This window comes from Penaeus japonicus, unplaced genomic scaffold (genome assembly GCF_977035675.1).
Source record: "Penaeus japonicus unplaced genomic scaffold, GWHDUDI00000001_assembly GWHDUDI00000009, whole genome shotgun sequence".
Taxonomy (NCBI): Eukaryota; Metazoa; Arthropoda; class Malacostraca; order Decapoda; family Penaeidae; genus Penaeus; species Penaeus japonicus.
Genome location: NW_028234411.1, coordinates 45,517,019 through 45,535,138, shown reverse-complemented (window position 1 = coordinate 45,535,138; position 18,120 = coordinate 45,517,019). Strand labels below are relative to the sequence as shown.

Below are 18,120 nucleotides of genomic sequence, written 5' to 3'. Positions count from 1 at the left end.
TGCTGCAGCTTCCTTTTAACCCCTTTCTTTTCCAGGTGACAGCAGAAACACAAAGGGAGCTTTGCTTGGTTTGTTCGGTGTATCCAAGTTTTTTTCAAGTTGCAACATTTTTTTTCAAGTTGTGGTATTGATATATATGGATATATGAACATAATAGGGCTCCATAATATGTAAACTAAATACAGACATCTTTACACCACACAGATGAGATACAGCTGACGACCCTTGCCCACCCTGGACCCTGAGCCCAGGAAGAGAGAGAGGGAATCACAGCCACAGCAATAACGACCCCTACCCCTCCTGTTTCGACGACAGTGGAGGGAAAGTTACTACATCTGGCTGGAGAAGAAAACAAGGAATAAGAATATGGCCCACAAACACCAAAGATCCTGACGCTTTTGACGATTTACATGTACCTTTCTCTTACAGGTTTTTTTGTAAATTTGTAAATTTGTCAGCTTCGAAACATTAAGTGAAGTGTCATATTTTTGTACTTATGTTTTTATGTTGTCTTAGTTAAACTAGCTTTTCTGAAACACTGTCCTATGGCTTTATTTGTATAAATGTTATTTTTGCATGTATGTTAGTGTTGTGACCAGGGTAGGGATACTCCCCCTTTCCCTAGTTCCCCAACAACCTCCCTCCCCAGAACCTCCTCCACTAGGTGAAGGAATGAGGGGAAGGTTCCCTCAGTGACCAGGTTACCTACCCACATTACTCTTTTTTACAATGTATATATAATGTACCTGTGAAATAAAAGAGTCAGTATTTACACAATAGTACACCTGAAGAGGCCAAATAGGCCGAAAACGCGTTCGTGACTTGGTGTGAATACTGATTAGTGTAGTGTAACCTAAGTGTTTATTTTTCCAAAAACTCTGAAAAAATACTAGTGAAAAAGGGATCTGAAATTAACTCCCAGTGTTTCTAAGTGCCAGAGGGATCTTCCAACGCCTGGACACAGCAGCAGAACAAACAGGTTAGAGCTAGTTTCTCTTGTATCAAGAGATCTAGCTGTTTTTGTTCAGTTTTAGCTCCTTTACAACCCCTTAGGAACCGGAGATTTTTTCCTTTTTCAGAGAGTTTTTTTTCAGTGATAATATAGTGGTTACAAGTAAACACCACTTTTTTTAGTAATACAGTGTAGTGCAGTAAGTGTTTATAAGGTGGTAAGGTTTTTCAGTAAGTAATTTCCAGTCAACATACAGTGTTTCTATGCGAGTATATAGAGGTTTGCACCCTGTGTAAATCACAACAGGTACTGTAACTGTACACAGTGGTTTAGCCCTGGTTGTAGTGGTGTGCCCTTTCTAGTGGTTAGCCCCTTGTACAAGTATATACAGTGTGTTGCACAAGCAAATCCAGTGTTTTGCACTGTGAACCCTGTGTAGTGCTTGGACCCATACTGTAGGACTGGTATTTCTACAAGTGACTGGAACCAAAAAGCCCCACACACACATATATTACAACTGGTGACATGGTTATGACAAGGAACCAGATAAGAGAAGACAACATGGGTGAAGATATGAGACTACCAGCAACGCCTGAAGAGAGACACCTGGGCTCCATGTGCTACAAGCTAAGCAAGAGTATGGAGGAAATATACAATAGACTGGCAAACCCGGCAGCTCGTGCAAGCAGGACAGAGAGGGAAAATCCCCATTCATTGCTAACTGATGGATGGGCACACCCAGATGCATGGGCCCCAGGAAACCTAGCTATTGAAGCTTCCCCCCTAGTAGGTATGCTAGTCAAAGGAGCACAAAAGATAGGATACCCAGAAGACCCATATCCTGATTCATTCCAAGACATCGAAGGTGAAGAAACCCCTTTCAGTGAAGAAGAATTTAAAGATTTACAAGCCCTAGCCACCCTGTTTAGGAGAGAAACTCTATGCTACAGGAAAGTCAAGTTCTATGATGAATGTGAAGAAAATGGAATCCCAGGCATAAGCAGGTCGACAACGGTAGAGTACAAGTCACCCTCAGGTTTTCTGCCCCCCATGTGGATAGTGGAGATGGGTGAACTAATTTGGAAAAATGCTGCAAGACAATGGCAAGGCCTGGCTTCAGCACAACTGAGAGCAGAAGCAATCCATTTAAGATCGTTTATTGTGAGCTTGAAATTAGACCTTATGAACAAGTACCCCCAAAAATATGACATCATCACACATAGAGCACACACCCTTGCAATGGAAATGGTGGCAGAGGAGAGAGAGAAGACCCCCCCTACTGAGAGATTCTTCATTGCTAATGGGCACAGGACTATTCTGGAATACCTAAGAAGAGAGGAAGATGCACGGATGACAACACAGGAAATAGAAAGAATTCAGAGATGCATGAACCCAAAGAAAGTAGACAATGAAGCGCAAACAGAAACAAGATTTCCCCTCCCCTCACCTCTACCAGACAGCATCCCTAATACCCAAGAAGAAACCCCACTCCCATGTGGACAACAGGAGTCAGAAGGTGAAGAAATAGAAAGGCAAGAGGAGGAGCTCCCCCACCAGAATCAAGAAATAGATAAGATAGAAGAGTGCCACATTCGCATTGACATGGTAGCCAAAGCTGTAGAAAGAATTGAACAGCTAATAGAACAAAAATTACAAACCCCCGAAAACAGGACCCAGCAAACAAAGCCGAAGGAACAAAGGACAGTGGATAGGACCAGAGCCAGAAAAGATAATGAAAAAGAAAGAAACGACAATCAGAACACAGTAGGCACAATGACAATGAAAACAAAGGAAAGACAAAAAAACAAATTTACACAAACTGCAAAAAACGGCATGCAACAACAAAGAAGGATGAACAGACAGCCTGCCCAAAGGAGATTCAACACAGGACCTTGGAGGAGAAACGACTGGAACTACCAACAGAGAGAACCAGGATGGCAGACCTTCCAAGGAACAAGGCAGACGTCGTGGAGAGAGAACAGCAGGCCACACAGACAAGTGCAAAATCCACAAACATGGAGATACCAGCAGAGACAGCAAGGATGGAGGCCACAAAACAGGTGGGGTTACCAAGGAAACAGAGGAGGTTATCAACAAGGAAGAGGAAATGGACAATGGGATCAAGACCAAAGAGAAGGAGGATACTGGCAAAGAAGAAACTATGGAAACTGGGGCTGGAACTGGTAGTTTCAGAAATCCCCCTATCAGTCCAACAGAAGTCAGTCCTCAGCAAAGGAAGATCCTTTGTTCCAGGACCCCCACCTACGAAACCCATAATGGACAATGCAACCGCCTCTTTGAAAGATCTAGAAAATGAAATTAACAACAGGTTTACTCAATCTCTTATGCCTGGAGCAAGAACCTATCTCCAGAAACAAGAACAAAGGAAGTTTCCGTCCCAGCTTCCCACTCAAAAGAAAGAGAAGTTTCCTCCAAATAAGCTCCAGGCTTAACAGAGCTGATGGAAACGACAATAAAGGAAATAACAACAGCATGTAATAGAAAACAAAGACACAACTTGAATAGAGAAGAAATGAAGGCATTAGAACAGTTAAGAAAAGACCCCAATATAGTGATTAAAAAAGCAGATAAAGATGGAGCCTTGGTAGTACTCAAGACAGAAAGTTATAGAGCTATGGCCAGAGCTCATTTGAAAGACAGAGAGACGTATACAATTGAAAAAGACCCAAGATCAGCTTTAAAGAGAGTAGACAGAGAATCAAAGTTACTAGTGAGCAGATTCTACAATTTGGATCTCCCAGGAGGAAAATGCACAAGCTTCAGAGCAGCACAAAGAGACTCCCTTTTACAGCACATGCCAGATATCCCACATTGGTATGTACTGCCAAAAACGCACAAGAAAATCGATGAAGAGTTGGGTACATGGCCAGGGAGACCAGTGCTGAGTGGATGCTGTGCCCCTACCAGACCAGTAGATAGACTGCTCACCACATACCTGGCACCCCTCCTGGAATTGCTGCCAGAGAGACTAAGGGACACCACCGACTTTCTCAGGAAAATCGAAGAATTTCCACAGTTTCCAGAGCAGGCACTCATTTTTTCTTTTGATATAGTGTCGCTATACCCGTCCATTCCCCAAGAAGAAGCATCCTGGGTAGTAGCTAATTTCTATGAAAAGAATTATGGGTATGTACAGGGCAGACTTATGCAGGATTTCGGCATCAGGGCCCCGCCCCCTTATCTGATTAAAGAAGGGATAGACCATGTCTTGGGAGGCACTCTCCTGAGGTTTGATCAAGAGTTTTACAGGCAAAACAAGGGGACGGCAATAGGAGCATCGGTATCAGTCGCCCTAGCAGAAATATTTGTACATGCCAGCATAGAAAAAGAGAGGAAGAGAATGAAGAAACAGCCTATGATTTTCTACAGATACATAGACGACATTTTTGGGATTTTTGATGGCAGTGAAGAAGCCCTCAAAGAATACCATGCTGGCTTGAATAGGATTCACCCAGATCTAAAGTTTACCCTAGAGTTCGATGCACAGAAGCTCCCTTTCCTGGACACTCTAGTATACTTTGATGAGGGAAGGAATCTACAAACTACAGTGTACTACAAGCCATCAAATACCCACCAGTATCTACATTTCCAGTCTAGTCATCACCCAAACTTAAAGAAGTCCTTACCTTTTTCACAAGGTTTAAGAATCAAGAGAATAGTGAGTGAACCTAGAAAACCTAGAAAATGCCTTGGAAGAAATGTTTAAGTTTTTTGGCCTGAGAGGATACAGCCACAAAGTGCTAAGAGAAGCAAAACAAAGACTGGATATGCTGCCAAGACAGGACTTGCTGAAGAAAACTACAGAGAAAGGGACAGGGAGGATCATTTTCCCTATGCTATACTCACCTAGCATAGCACCTGTCCTGAGAGTAGCAATCAACAAAATATGGTCTTGGGTGCAAGAAGATGCAAAGGACAAGCCCTGGGAAAAATGGTTTAAGGATCCACCACCAATGATAGCATGGAAAAAAGATCAAGCAATTGGTGAAAGAATCATCAGAGCTGAGTTCCCATCGCCCCTATCTAAAGAAACACATGAAAGAAAATCGGAAAGGAAACTAGTTCAGTGAGTAGAGAGTAGAAAGATAAGTCCCTCTCTTCCCACTTAACACTGAAAATCGTTTAGGGTCAAGTGGGGGGTATACATAGAGAGTGTAAGTTCGATCCCTCTCTCCCCCACTCCACTCTATTGGTAGAGGAAGACATGCCCTCTGCCCGTTTTTTACAATGATGTCCGGTGGGGATCTCGCATGGAGAGTTGAAAGGTCGGTCCCTCTCTTCCCACCCAACATCAGTTTTATTTTCTAGTGTTCAGTGGGGCTGACACATGGAGAGTTGAAAGGTCGGTCCCTCTCTTCCCACTCGACACTAAAGGAAGAAGAAGAATTTATCTATTATCACTTTATGTAACTTTATTTGCTGTCCAGTGGGGCTGACACATGGAGAGTTGAAAGGTCGGTCCCTCTCTTCCCACTCAACAGCAGTAGTTGTTTCTAGTGTTCAGTGGGGCTGACACATGGAGAGTTGAAAGGTCGGTCCCTCTCTTCCCACTCAACACTAAAGGAAGAAGAAGATTTTTATATATTTTTGAGAGTATGAAGATTCTTGGTTATAATACTGAAGTCCTTTTTATGATGTTCAGTGGGGCCAGCACATGGAGAGTTGAAAGGTCGGTCCCTCTCTTCCCACTCAACATCAGTAGTGTTTTTAGTGTTCAGTGGGGCTGACACATGGAGAGTAGAAAGGTCGGTCCCTCTCTTCCCACTCAACACTAATAGAGGAAATTTAAGACTATATATACTATACACATGAAAGAATTGAAGGTTGATTCCAAAAAAGGATTAATATACAACAGGACTCAGGGATATCTGATAGAATAATGATTGTGTAGGATAGAAAGTTTAGAAATTTTATAAATTTAATAAAAAGTATAATACAACTGTGTATACAAAAACATACTGAAAGAACATAATAATGTAATCAACTACTATTCCCAATCCCCACAAAGGAGGATAAACTTATACCTGACCTATTACCCTAGCACTTGAAGCTACAGTATTAGTGAATATTACTGAATAAAGGGCTTTTTTACAGATTTCTACAGACTGATATAAATGGAAAAGAAAGATACAATAATAAGATTCGGCTTACATAATAATTGTAATACTAACCTCCCAAACCTTAACCTAACCCCTAACCCACGAGGATATGGGAGGAGAGGTAATGGTAGTAAGCATAGCCCTGTTCCCCATTCCCACAGGGGGACTAGTTCCTATATCCCCTAGCAGTGGAATATGGTTAATATAATTAATATATATATAAATTATAATATATATGTATTTGGGTTTGTGCAAGTATATATTTATAAGTATATATATTCATAGGTATGTCTAAATATATGTATATGTATAAGTATGTGTATGCACATGTATGTGCGTATGTGTGTGTATGTATATATGTGTATATGTATGTATATGGGTATATGCATATGGATGTGTATATGGTTGTATATACATATGTATTTCTGTATGTGGTTCCTTGTACATATATGTATGTATGCATGTATGTATATATGTGAGTATGGTGTATATACATATGTGTAGTTATGCATATAGGAAGGTGTTTAGTTGTATAAATATATAGATGTATATGTATTTGTGTATGCATATATGTATGTATGTATATATATATATATAGGTATATATGTTTTTAAGCCTATATAGGCGTTATAATGGATTTGAATAAACTACACATAGACATATATAGAGTATATATGTATATATTTTCTATTCTATATATATTAGTGTAGAATACATGTATGTGCATTTCTTTCATAGTTTAATCCCTCACTAATTACTAACCTTTACAGAGTATGAGGATACAACCCAGAGATACAGGGGAAACCTAGTCCCCCCAGTCGCCCAAGGAAAAACCACCTCCAAACAATCAGAGAGCCTTTAGGACCTGAGTTCACCTCTTTTTCTCCTGCATATATACCCTGCTTCTCTACCTTTTTAGCACTCACTTCTCTACAGTAGGCTCAGCAGTTGTGACAAGGACTATAGTTAATAAACCTACCTTTTTTTTCCTTGACCAGGTGTAGCCCCCAGGAGAAGGGCTCCTGCTGCAGCTTCCTTTTAACCCCTTTCTTTTCCAGGTGACAGCAGAAACACTAAGGAATCGTTGTTTGGTTTGTTTGGTGTATCCACGTTATTTTTCACTTTTTTTCAACTTGTTTTTATTGATATAGATGGGTATATGAACATAATAAGGCTCCATAATATGTAAACTAAAATACAGACATCTTTCCACCACACAGATGAGATACAGCTGACGACCCTTGCCCACCCTGAGCCCAGGAAGAGAGAGAGGGAATCACGGCAATACCGACCCCTACCCCTCCTGTTTCGGCGACAGTGGAGGGAAAGTTACATCTGGCTGGAAGAGAAATAAGAATATGGCCCACCAACACCAAAGATCCTGAAAGTTTTTTGACGATTTTCATGTACCCTTCTCTTACAGGCCTTTTGGTAATTTTGTATATATGTCAGTTTAGAAACATTAAGTGAAGTGTCATATGTTTTTTTGTACATAAGTTTTTGTGTTGTCTTAGTTAAGCTAGCTTTTCTGAAACACTGTCCTATGGTTTTATTTTGTATAAATGTTTTTTTTGCATGTATGTTAGTGTTGTGACCAGGGTAAGGATACTCCCCCTTTCCCTAGTTCCCCAACAACCTCCCTTCCCAGAACCTCCTCCACTAGGTGGAGGAACGAGGGGAAGGTTCCCTTAGTGACCAGGTTACCTACCCACATTACTCTTTTGTACAATGTATATATAATGTACCTTTGAAATAAAAGAGTCAGTATTTACACAATAGTACACCTGAAGAGGCCAAACAGGCCGAAAACGCGTTCGTGACTTGGTGTGAATACTGATTAGTGTAGTGTAACCTAAGTGTTTATTTTTCCAAAAACTCTGAAAAATACTAGTGAAAGAGGGATCTGAAATTAACTCCCAGTGTTTCTAAGTGCCAGAGGGACCTTCCAACGCCTGGACACAGCAGCAGAACAAACAGGTTAGAGCTAGTTTCTCTTGTATCAAGAGATCTAGCTGTTTTTTGTTCAGTTTTAGCTCCTTTACAACCCCTTAGGAACCGGAGATTTTTTCCTTTTTCAGAGAGTTTTTTTTCAGTGATAATATAGTGGTTACAAGTAAACACCACTTTTTTTAGTAATACAGTGTAGTGCAGTAAGTGTTTATAAGGTGGTAAGGTTTTTCAGTAAGTAATTTCCAGTCAACATACAGTGTTTCTATGCGAGTATATAGAGGTTTGCACCCTGTGTAAATCACAACAGGTACTGTAACTGTACACAGTGGTTTAGCCCTGGTTGTAGTGGTGTGCCCTTTCTAGTGGTTAGCCCCTTGTACAAGTATATACAGTGTGTTGCACAAGCAAATCCAGTGTTTTGCACTGTGAACCCTGTGTAGTGCTTGGACCCATACTGTAGGACTGGTATTTCTACAAGTGACTGGAACCAAAAAGCCCCACACACACATATATTACAACTGGTGACATGGTTATGACAAGGAACCAGATAAGAGAAGACAACATGGGTGAAGATATGAGACTACCAGCAACGCCTGAAGAGAGACACCTGGGCTCCATGTGCTACAAGCTAAGCAAGAGTATGGAGGAAATATACAATAGACTGGCAAACCCGGCAGCTCGTGCAAGCAGGACAGAGAGGGAAAATCCCCATTCATTGCTAACTGATGGATGGGCACACCCAGATGCATGGGCCCCAGGAAACCTAGCTATTGAAGCTTCCCCCCTAGTAGGTATGCTAGTCAAAGGAGCACAAAAGATAGGATACCCAGAAGACCCATATCCTGATTCATTCCAAGACATCGAAGGTGAAGAAACCCCTTTCAGTGAAGAAGAATTTAAAGATTTACAAGCCCTAGCCACCCTGTTTAAAAGAGAAACTCTATGCTACAGAAAAGTCAAGTTCTATGATGAATGTGAAGAAAATGGAATCCCAGGCAGAAGGAGGTCGACAACGGTAGAGTACAATTCACCCTGAGGTTTTCTGCCCGCAATGTGGATAGTGGAGATGGGTGAACTAATTTGGAAAAATGCTGCAAGACAATGGCAAGGCCTGGCTTCAGCACAACTGAGAGCAGAAGCAATCCATTTAAGATCGTTTATTGTGAGCTTGAAATTAGACCTTATGAACAAGTACCCCCAAAAATATGACATCATCACACATAGAGCACACACCCTTGCAATGGAAATGGTGGCAGAGGAGAGAGAGAAGACCCCCCCTACTGAGAGATTCTTCATTGCTAATGGGCACAGGACTATTCTGGAATACCTAAGAAGAGAGGAAGATGCACGGATGACAACACAGGAAATAGAAAGAATTCAGAGATGCATGAACCCAAAGAAAGTAGACAATGAAGCGCAAACAGAAACAAGATTTCCCCTCCCCTCACCTCTACCAGACAGCATCCCTAATACCCAAGAAGAAACCCCACTCCCATGTGGACAACAGGCGTCAGAAGGTGAAGAAATAGAAAGACAAGAGGAGGAGCTTCCCCCTCAGAATCAAGAAATAGATAAGATAGAAGAGTGCCACATTCGCATTGACATGGTAGCCAAAGCTGTAGAAAGAATTGAACAGCTAATAGAACAAAAATTACAAACCCCCGAAAACAGGACCCAGCAAACAAAGCCGAAGGAACAAAGGACAGTGGATAGGACCAGAGCCAGAAAAGATAATGAAAAAGAAAGAAACGACAATCAGAACACAGTAGGCACAATGACAATGAAAACAAAGGAAAGACAAAAAAGCAAATTTACACAAACTGCAAAAAACGGCATGCAACAACAAAGAAGGATGAACAGACAGCCTGCCCAAAGGAGATTCAACACAGGACCTTGGAGGAGAAACGACTGGAACTACCAACAGAGAGAACCAGGATGGCAGACCTTCCAAGGAACAAGGCAGACGTCGTGGAGAGAGAACAGCAGGCCACACAGACAAGTGCAAAATCCACAAACATGGAGATACCAGCAGAGACAGCAAGGATGGAGGCCACAAAACAGGTGGGGTTACCAACAAAATAGAGGGGTTATCAACAGAGAAGAGGAAATCGACTCTGGAATCAAGACCAAAGAGAAGGAGGATACTGGCAAAGAAGAAAGTATGGACTCTGGGGCTGGAACTGGTAGTTTCAGAAACCCCCCTTTCAGTTCAACCGCAGTCTGTCCTCAGCAAACGAAGATCCTTTGTTCCAGGCCCTCCCCCTAAGACCCATAATGGACAATGCAACAACCTCTTTGAAAGACTTAGAAACAGAAATTAACAACAGGTTTACTCAATCTCTGCAGCCTGGAGCAAAATTTCTACCCCAGAAACAAGAACAAAGGAAGTTTCCGTCCCAGCTCCCCACTCAAAAGAAAGAGAAGACTTCCTCCAAATAAGCTTCCAGGCTTAACAGGACTGATGGAAACAACAAAGAATGAAATAACAACAGCATGTAATAGAAAACAAAGACACAACTTGAATAGAGAAGAATTGAAAGCATTAGAACAGTTAAGAAAAGACCCCAATATAGTGATAAAAAAAGCAGATAAAGATGGAGCCTTGGTAGTACTCAAGACAGAAAGTTATAGAGCTATGGCCAGAGCTCATTTGAAAGACAGAGAGACGTATACAATTGAAAAAGACCCAAGATCAGCTTTGAAAAGAGTAGACAGAGAATCAAAGTTACTAGTGAGCAGATTCTACAATTTGGATTCCCCTGAAGGAAAATGCACAAGCTTCAGAGCAGCACAAAGAGACTTCCTTTTACAGCACATGCCAGATATCCCACATTGGTATGTACTGCCAAAAACACACAAGAAAATCGATGAAGGATTGGGTACATGGCCAGGGAGACCAGTGTTGAGTGGATGCTGTGCCCCTACCAGACCAGTAGATAGACTGCTCACCACATACCTGGCACCCCTCCTGGAATTGCTGCCAGAGAGACTAAGGGACACCACCGACTTTCTCAGGAAAATCGAGAATTTCCACAGTTTCCGAAGCAAGCACTCATTTTTTCTTTTGATATAGTGTCGCTATACCCGTCCATCCCACAAGAAGAAGCATCCTGGGTAGTAGCTAATTTCTATGAAAAGAATTATGGGTATGTACAGGGCAGACTTATGCAGGATTTCGGCATCAGGGCCCCGCCCCCTTATCTGATTAAAGAAGGGATAGACCATGTCTTGGGAGGCACTCTCCTGAGGTTTGATCAAGAGTTTTACAGGCAAAACAAGGGTACGGCAATAGGAGCATCGGTATCAGTCGCCCTAGCAGAAATATTTGTACATGCCAGCATAGAAAAAGAGAGGAAGAGAATGAAGAAACAGCCTATGATTTTCTACAGATACATAGACGACATTTTTGGGATTTTTGATGGCAGTGAAGAAGCCCTCAAAGAATACCATGCTGGCTTGAATAGGATTCACCCAGATCTAAAGTTTACCCTAGAGTTCGATGCACAGAAGCTCCCTTTCCTGGACACTCTAGTATACTTTGATGAGGTGAGGAATCTACAAACTACAGTGTACTACAAGCCATCAAATACCCCCCATTAACTACATCTCCCCTCTAGTCATCACCCAAATTTACAACAGTCCTTACCATATTCCCAAAGTTTAAGACTCAATAGAATAGTGAGTGAACCTAGAAAACTAGAAAATGCCTTGGAAGAAATGTTTAAGTTTTTTGGCCTGGGAGGATACAGACACAAAGTGCTAAGAGGAGCAAAACAAAGACTGGATATGCTGCCAAGACAGGACTTGCTGAAGGAAACTACGGAGCAAGGGACAGGGAGGATCATTTTCCCTATGCTATACTCACCTAGCATAGCACCTGTCCTGAGAGTAGCAATAAACAAAATATGGTCTTGGGTGCAAGAAGATGCAAAGGACAAGCCCTGGGAAAAATGGTTTAAGGATCCACCACCAATGATAGCATGGAAAAAAGATCAAGCAATTGGTGAAAGAATCATCAGAGCTGAGTTCCCATCGCCCCTATCTAAAGAAAATACATGAAAGAAAATAGAAAAGAAACTAGTTCAGTGAGTAGAGAGTAGAAAGATAAGTCCCTCTCTTCCCACTCAACACTAAAAATAGTTTAGGGTCAAGGGGGGGCGATTCATAGAGAGTGTAAGTTCGATCCCTCTCTCCCCCACTCCACTCTATTGGTAGAGGAAGACATGCCCTCTGCCCGTTTTTTACAATGATGTCCGGTGGGGATCTCGCATGGAGAGTTGAAAGGTCGGTCCCTCTCTTCCCACCCAACATCAGTTTTATTTTCTAGTGTTCAGTGGGGCTGACACATGGAGAGTTGAAAGGTCGGTCCCTCTCTTCCCACTCGACACTAAAGGAAGAAGAAGAATTTATCTATTATCACTTTATGTATTTTGATTTGCTGTCCAGTGGGGCCAGCACATGGAGAGTTGAAAGGTCGGTCCCTCTCTTCCCACTCAACAGCAGTAGTTGTTTCTAGTGTTCAGTGGGGCTGACACATGGAGAGTTGAAAGGTCGGTCCCTCTCTTCCCACTCAACACTAAAGGAAGAAGAAGTTATTTATATTTTTTGAGAGTATGAAGATTCTTGGTTATAATACTGAAGTCCTTTTTATGATGTTCAGTGGGGCCAGCACATGGAGAGTTGAAAGGTCGGTCCCTCTCTTCCCACTCAACATCAGTAGTGTTTTTAGTGTTCAGTGGGGCTGACACATGGAGAGTAGAAAGGTCGGTCCCTCTCTTCCCACTCAACACTAATAGAGGAAATTTAAGACTATATATACTATACACATGAAAGAATTGAAGTTTGATTCCAAAAAAGGATTAATATACAACAGGACTCAGGGATATCTGATAGAATAATGATTGTGCAGGATAGAAAGTTTAGAAATTTTATAAATTTAAATCATAATACAACTGTGTATACACAAGCATACTGAAAGAACATAATAATGTAATCAACTACTATTCCCAATCCCCACAAAGGAGGATAAACTTATACCTGACCTATTACCCTAGCACTTGAAGCTACAGTATTAGTGAATATTACTGAATAAAGTTTTTTTACAGATTTCTACAGACTGATATAAATGGAAAAGAGAGATACAATGATATGGTTCGGCTTACATAATAATTGTAATACTAACCTCCCAAACCTTAACCTAACCCCTAACCCACGAGGATATGGGAGGAGAGGTAGTGGTAGTAAGCATAGCCCTGTTCCCCATGCCCACAAGGGGGACTAGTTCCTATATCCCCTAGCAGTGGAATATGGTTAATATATAATATATATATAAATTATAATATATATGTATTTGGGTTTGTGCAAGTATATATTTATAAGTATATATATTCATAGGTATGTCTAAATATATGTATATGTATAAGTATGTGTATGCACATGTATGTGCGTATGTGTGTGTATGTATATATGTGTATATGTATGTATATGGGTATATGCATATGGATGTGTATATGGTTGTATATACATATGTATTTCTGTATGTGGTTCTCTGTACATATAGGTATGTATGTATGCATGTATGTATATATGTGAGTATGGTGTATATACATATGTGTAGTTATGCATATAGGAAGGTGTTTAGTTGTATAAATATATAGATGTATATGTATTTGTGTATGCATATATGTATGTATGTATATATATATATAGGTATATATGTTTTTAAGCCTATATAGGCTTTATAATGGATTTGAATAAACTACACATAGACATATATAGAGTATATATGTATATATTTTCTATTCTATATATATTAGTGTAGAATACATGTATGTGCATTTCTTTCATAGTTTAATCCCTCATTAATTACTAATCTTTACAGAGTATGAGGATACAACCCAGAGATACAGGGGAAACCTAGTCCCCCCAGTCGCCCAAGGAAAAACCACCTCCAAACAATCAGAGAGCCCTTAGGACCTGAAGTCACCTCTTTTTCTCCCGCATATATACCCTGCTTCTCCACCTTTTTAGCACTCACTTCTCTACAGCAGGCTCAGCAGTTGTGACAAGGACTATAGTTAATAAACCTAACCTAACCTAACCTAACCTAACCTAACCTAACCTAACCTAACCTAACCTAACCTAACCTAACCTAACCTAACCTAACCTAACCTAACCTAACCTAACCTAACCTAACCTAACCTAACCCTAACCTAACCTAACCTAACCTAACCTAACCTAACCTAACCTAACCTAACCTAACCTAACCTAACCTAACCTAACCTAACCTAACCTAACCTAACCTAACCTAACCTAACCTAACCTAACCTAACCTAACCTAACCTAACCCTAACCTAACCTAACCTAACCTAACCTAACCTAACCTAACCTAACCTAACCTAACCTAACCTAACCTAACCTAACCTAACCTAACCTAACCTAACCTAACCTAACCTAACCTAACCTAACCTAACCTAACCTAACCTAACCTAACCTAACCTAACCTAACCTAACCTAACCTAACCTAACCTAACCTAACCTAACCTAACCTAACCTAACCTAACCTAACCTTAGCTGGTGAGAAAAAATGGACGTCCATTTTTTAATACGAATAAATAAGTTCTAAAGCGTTATAAAATTAAAAACCATAACTTGTTATAGTCCTTTTTTTTAATAAATCAACATATTCCTCCATCAAGGGTTAATACTCATTTTCGGAAGCGCTGATGCCAGCTTCCAAGTCAGTCTGAATAAAAAGAATCTTTAGCTGGTGAGAAAAAATGGACGGTCCATTTTTTTTATACACAATTGCGAAAGCGCTGAAGCCAGCCCCCCCCCCCCAAGTCTGTCTGAGAAAAAATAGACGGTCCATTTTATAAGATGTTAAAAAAAAATTATGAAAATGAAAACAAAATTTGAATTTCTTTTTATGTTTTATTATCAAACAATTGATGCTGTAAACACTATATCTCACTTTATCCACTGTCACTATAGATGCTTAATCTCACCTTATCCACCGTTGCTCTAACTTGCTACAGAGTGACTCCTTTGGTGCAGCAGGGTTACAGAGGAGTGGAGGATGGACTTGATGATCAGCTGTGGAGGGGGGGGGAGGAGAGAGAGAGCTGCAGGTATAGGGCTAACTGCTTTCGAGTATCACCTGCGGTCGCGGTACAAGAAGGTACTGCGTGATAGAAAGTGGAAGATTGAGTTCCTCGATTCGCGAGAGTTGCTGTTTTCCAACCGCCTGTCGTATCACATACCGGCACAAGTCCATCAGTGGCAGGGGTTCCGGATCTAGACCGCCTATGTATCTGATTGTAATCTCGCAATGACCCCACACTGCCGAGACAATAGGATACAGCTTCTTGCCTTTCAACCCTCGGAACGCTACCCCCAGGTACTGATTTTCCACAACAAATGCCAAAGTGCCTTCGTCCATGTCGAGAACAACATAGAATTTATCTGGTACGACAAAAGTCTCGTTATTGTTTAATAGAGAAGGATATGTAATGCCTGAGACGTCCTGCTTAGCATTGTGGTACAACTTATTTCGTCCTAAATCCCAGCCCCATGACTGATCATTGATGCCCACCAAACCCTGGTAGCCATGAGAATGTAAAGGAGCTTTTGCTGTTGCTACTCCAACTACTGCGTGAGTCCCACGTTGCCGGGTGGACCAGTTGATCTCCCACACATGAAGACCCCTCGTATATCCTACTCGCCCTCGAATACAGTCTGTACTACGGATTACTGGATACCGATGGAACGTCATCTTGTCGTCCTCCTTGACGAAGATGTTCATCGACCTATCATCGGCATTCCACGCGTGCTCGAGAGACGTATCTCGAGAGACGGGAGGCATGTCGAGGAGGAGGTCCAGCCGTTTGGGCCTAGCATAGTCGAGGGACACGGCTAACTCCCGGATCAGGCGAGTTTGTAGAGACCCACCCTCCTTAACCCCCATAATCATCGTGAGCTATGGCACTGGTTGGAGTGGTGGTGGTAGTGGTAGTGGTAGTGGTGGTTGTAGTGGTAGTTGTAGTGGTAGTAGTGGTGGTGGTGATGGTGGTGGTGAGGTGCAGTGGCGGTAGCAGCAGCGACGGCGTCAGCCGAGGACCTAGTCGAATATGGTGGGCGTTGGCGTCAACTTCGTGGTGGCTCTAGTGGCCTGTTGATGTTGTTGGCGGCAAGGTTATTGTATGCGTTGTCGTGTTGTTGGTTGGTGTCTACTCCACATAATTACCATAAACATTTGACAAATTAAGTCAATCCTTCTTTCTCTGCGAGATCACTGTCTCCACCCGCGCGCGCGCAACACACACATACACGCGCGCACACAAAATACACTAAGTGCATAGCGAGCTCCCGCTGGCAGCCGCCTTCGGAACCTCTTTGCACTCACGCACGCACGCACGCACGCACGCACGCACGCACGCACGCACGCACGCACACACACATACACACTGGAGACCGCTGCCAACAGGCCCTGATGTACAGAATGCGTAGAGATATTGAGTATATCTGCTACTGGTTTAGTAGTTATTTGCCATAATCTGACATAAATAGGTTACCACTGTAAGACTAGGCTTTGTCTTTTTTTTTGGCTTTTTATACCATTTTATCTATTTATGAATTGTAGATGGATGGCAACCGAGCAGCTTTATACGTTACATATTCTTTTAAACTGCAAGACAACCGGATGTGACGTTTTCATCCTAGCCTTCGGTGAGAGGGGGAGGAGCTACGTTTTTATCTTAACCTTGGGAGAGGGGGAGGAGCTATGTTTTCATCTAAGCCTTGTGAGAGGTGGAGGAGCTACGTGTTTATCTTAGCCTTGGAAGAAGGGGGAGGAGCTACGTTTTTATCTTAGTCCTGGGAGAGAGGGAGGAGCTAAAGTGTGTATATATATATATAGCTGTTAAAAGAAGAACATTCCGTTACATTCGTCACTTCATCCTTCGGTTCGTATTAGTTCGTACATTGTCGTCATAGTCATATCTGTACTCTGACAAGTGTTGAAGATTTACTGGTGATTTTATTATATATATGTATATAAAAACATGTGATAAGATATACCTTTATTTATTAATAGTGATATTATATTGGTGTATTTATAATACTTGTCTCTTGTTCATCTTTAAACAGGTAGGTGTACACATACTTCTATGTGTATGTCTCTATGTGTACAAGTGTGTATTCTACTACTGCTACTGCTACCACTGCTGCTGAAAGACTAATATACGAATAGACTAGAAAAAGAAAAGAAAAGAAGAAAGAATAACCATATTTCAGTTTTTGGTGATACTGTTTATTTTTTATCAGAAAAAGTTGATATATATATTTATGTAATACATTGTAAAGACTGACTGACATGAAAAATATGAGTTCTTCAAATGGTCCATCAAAAACAACAACAAAAGAAAAAGGTGAAATCCCTCTTAAGGAAAAAAATACAGGCAAACGCAAATGTTTCGTAAAAGAGGCACATCATCAAGAGGATGGTGGCTCTCGTGACTCTACATCGTGTACGAGCGTATCGACGCAATCAACCCCTGATCTTTGTGAAGAGAATATTGCGGTTCCCGATGTCAACGAACGACTCTTGCATGTACCAAACCCTATCCCTAATGAAATGGATAACAGGGAACCTGCTGTCGACGACTTGGTATACTTGCAAACGGTGCCGAGGTCTCATGCCTCTGCATCGACTACAAACAGGGTAACAGTACCAAACCCTACCCCTAATGAAATGGATAACAGGGAACCTGCTGTCGACGACTTGGTATACTTGCAAACGGTGCCGAGGTCTCATGCCTCTGCATCGACTACCGATGGGACAACAATTTCACTCCATGCCCTTAACCAGAAGGATAATGGAAATTCTTTAATTGACGGTGCATTAGATTTGCGAGTATCACCTGGCTATTCGTCAATTACTTCACAAATTCAATCTCAGCTACCAAATATCCTCGAAAAGTGCAAACGATTAGAACAACAGGATCCACAAAATGAAACAACATTGCCAACCAGAGAATCAATTCAAAAGGAACATTCTAAAGATACAAACCTTGCAAATCATGAAAAATCAAATGGACC

The 18,120-nt window shown here is 41.5% G+C and overlaps 1 protein-coding gene and 1 pseudogene across 2 annotated transcripts; one reads left to right on the top strand and one right to left on the bottom strand.

The window, feature by feature from the left end:
- The first annotated feature begins 3,413 nt into the window (after window positions 1-3,413).
- On the top strand, window positions 3,414-4,679 carry LOC147471417 (uncharacterized). Its single transcript, XM_086540290.1, has one exon. The coding sequence runs from the start codon at window positions 3,414-3,416 to the stop codon at window positions 4,677-4,679; it is 1,266 nt and encodes a 421-aa protein (XP_086396416.1).
- Window positions 4,680-14,622: 9,943 nt separating this feature from the next.
- Window positions 14,623-16,302, bottom strand: LOC122260973 (protein gustavus pseudogene; annotated as a pseudogene). The gene has a single exon (XR_015191286.1). The product of XR_015191286.1 is annotated as a protein gustavus pseudogene (transcript).
- Between the last annotated feature and the right edge of the window lie 1,818 nt (window positions 16,303-18,120).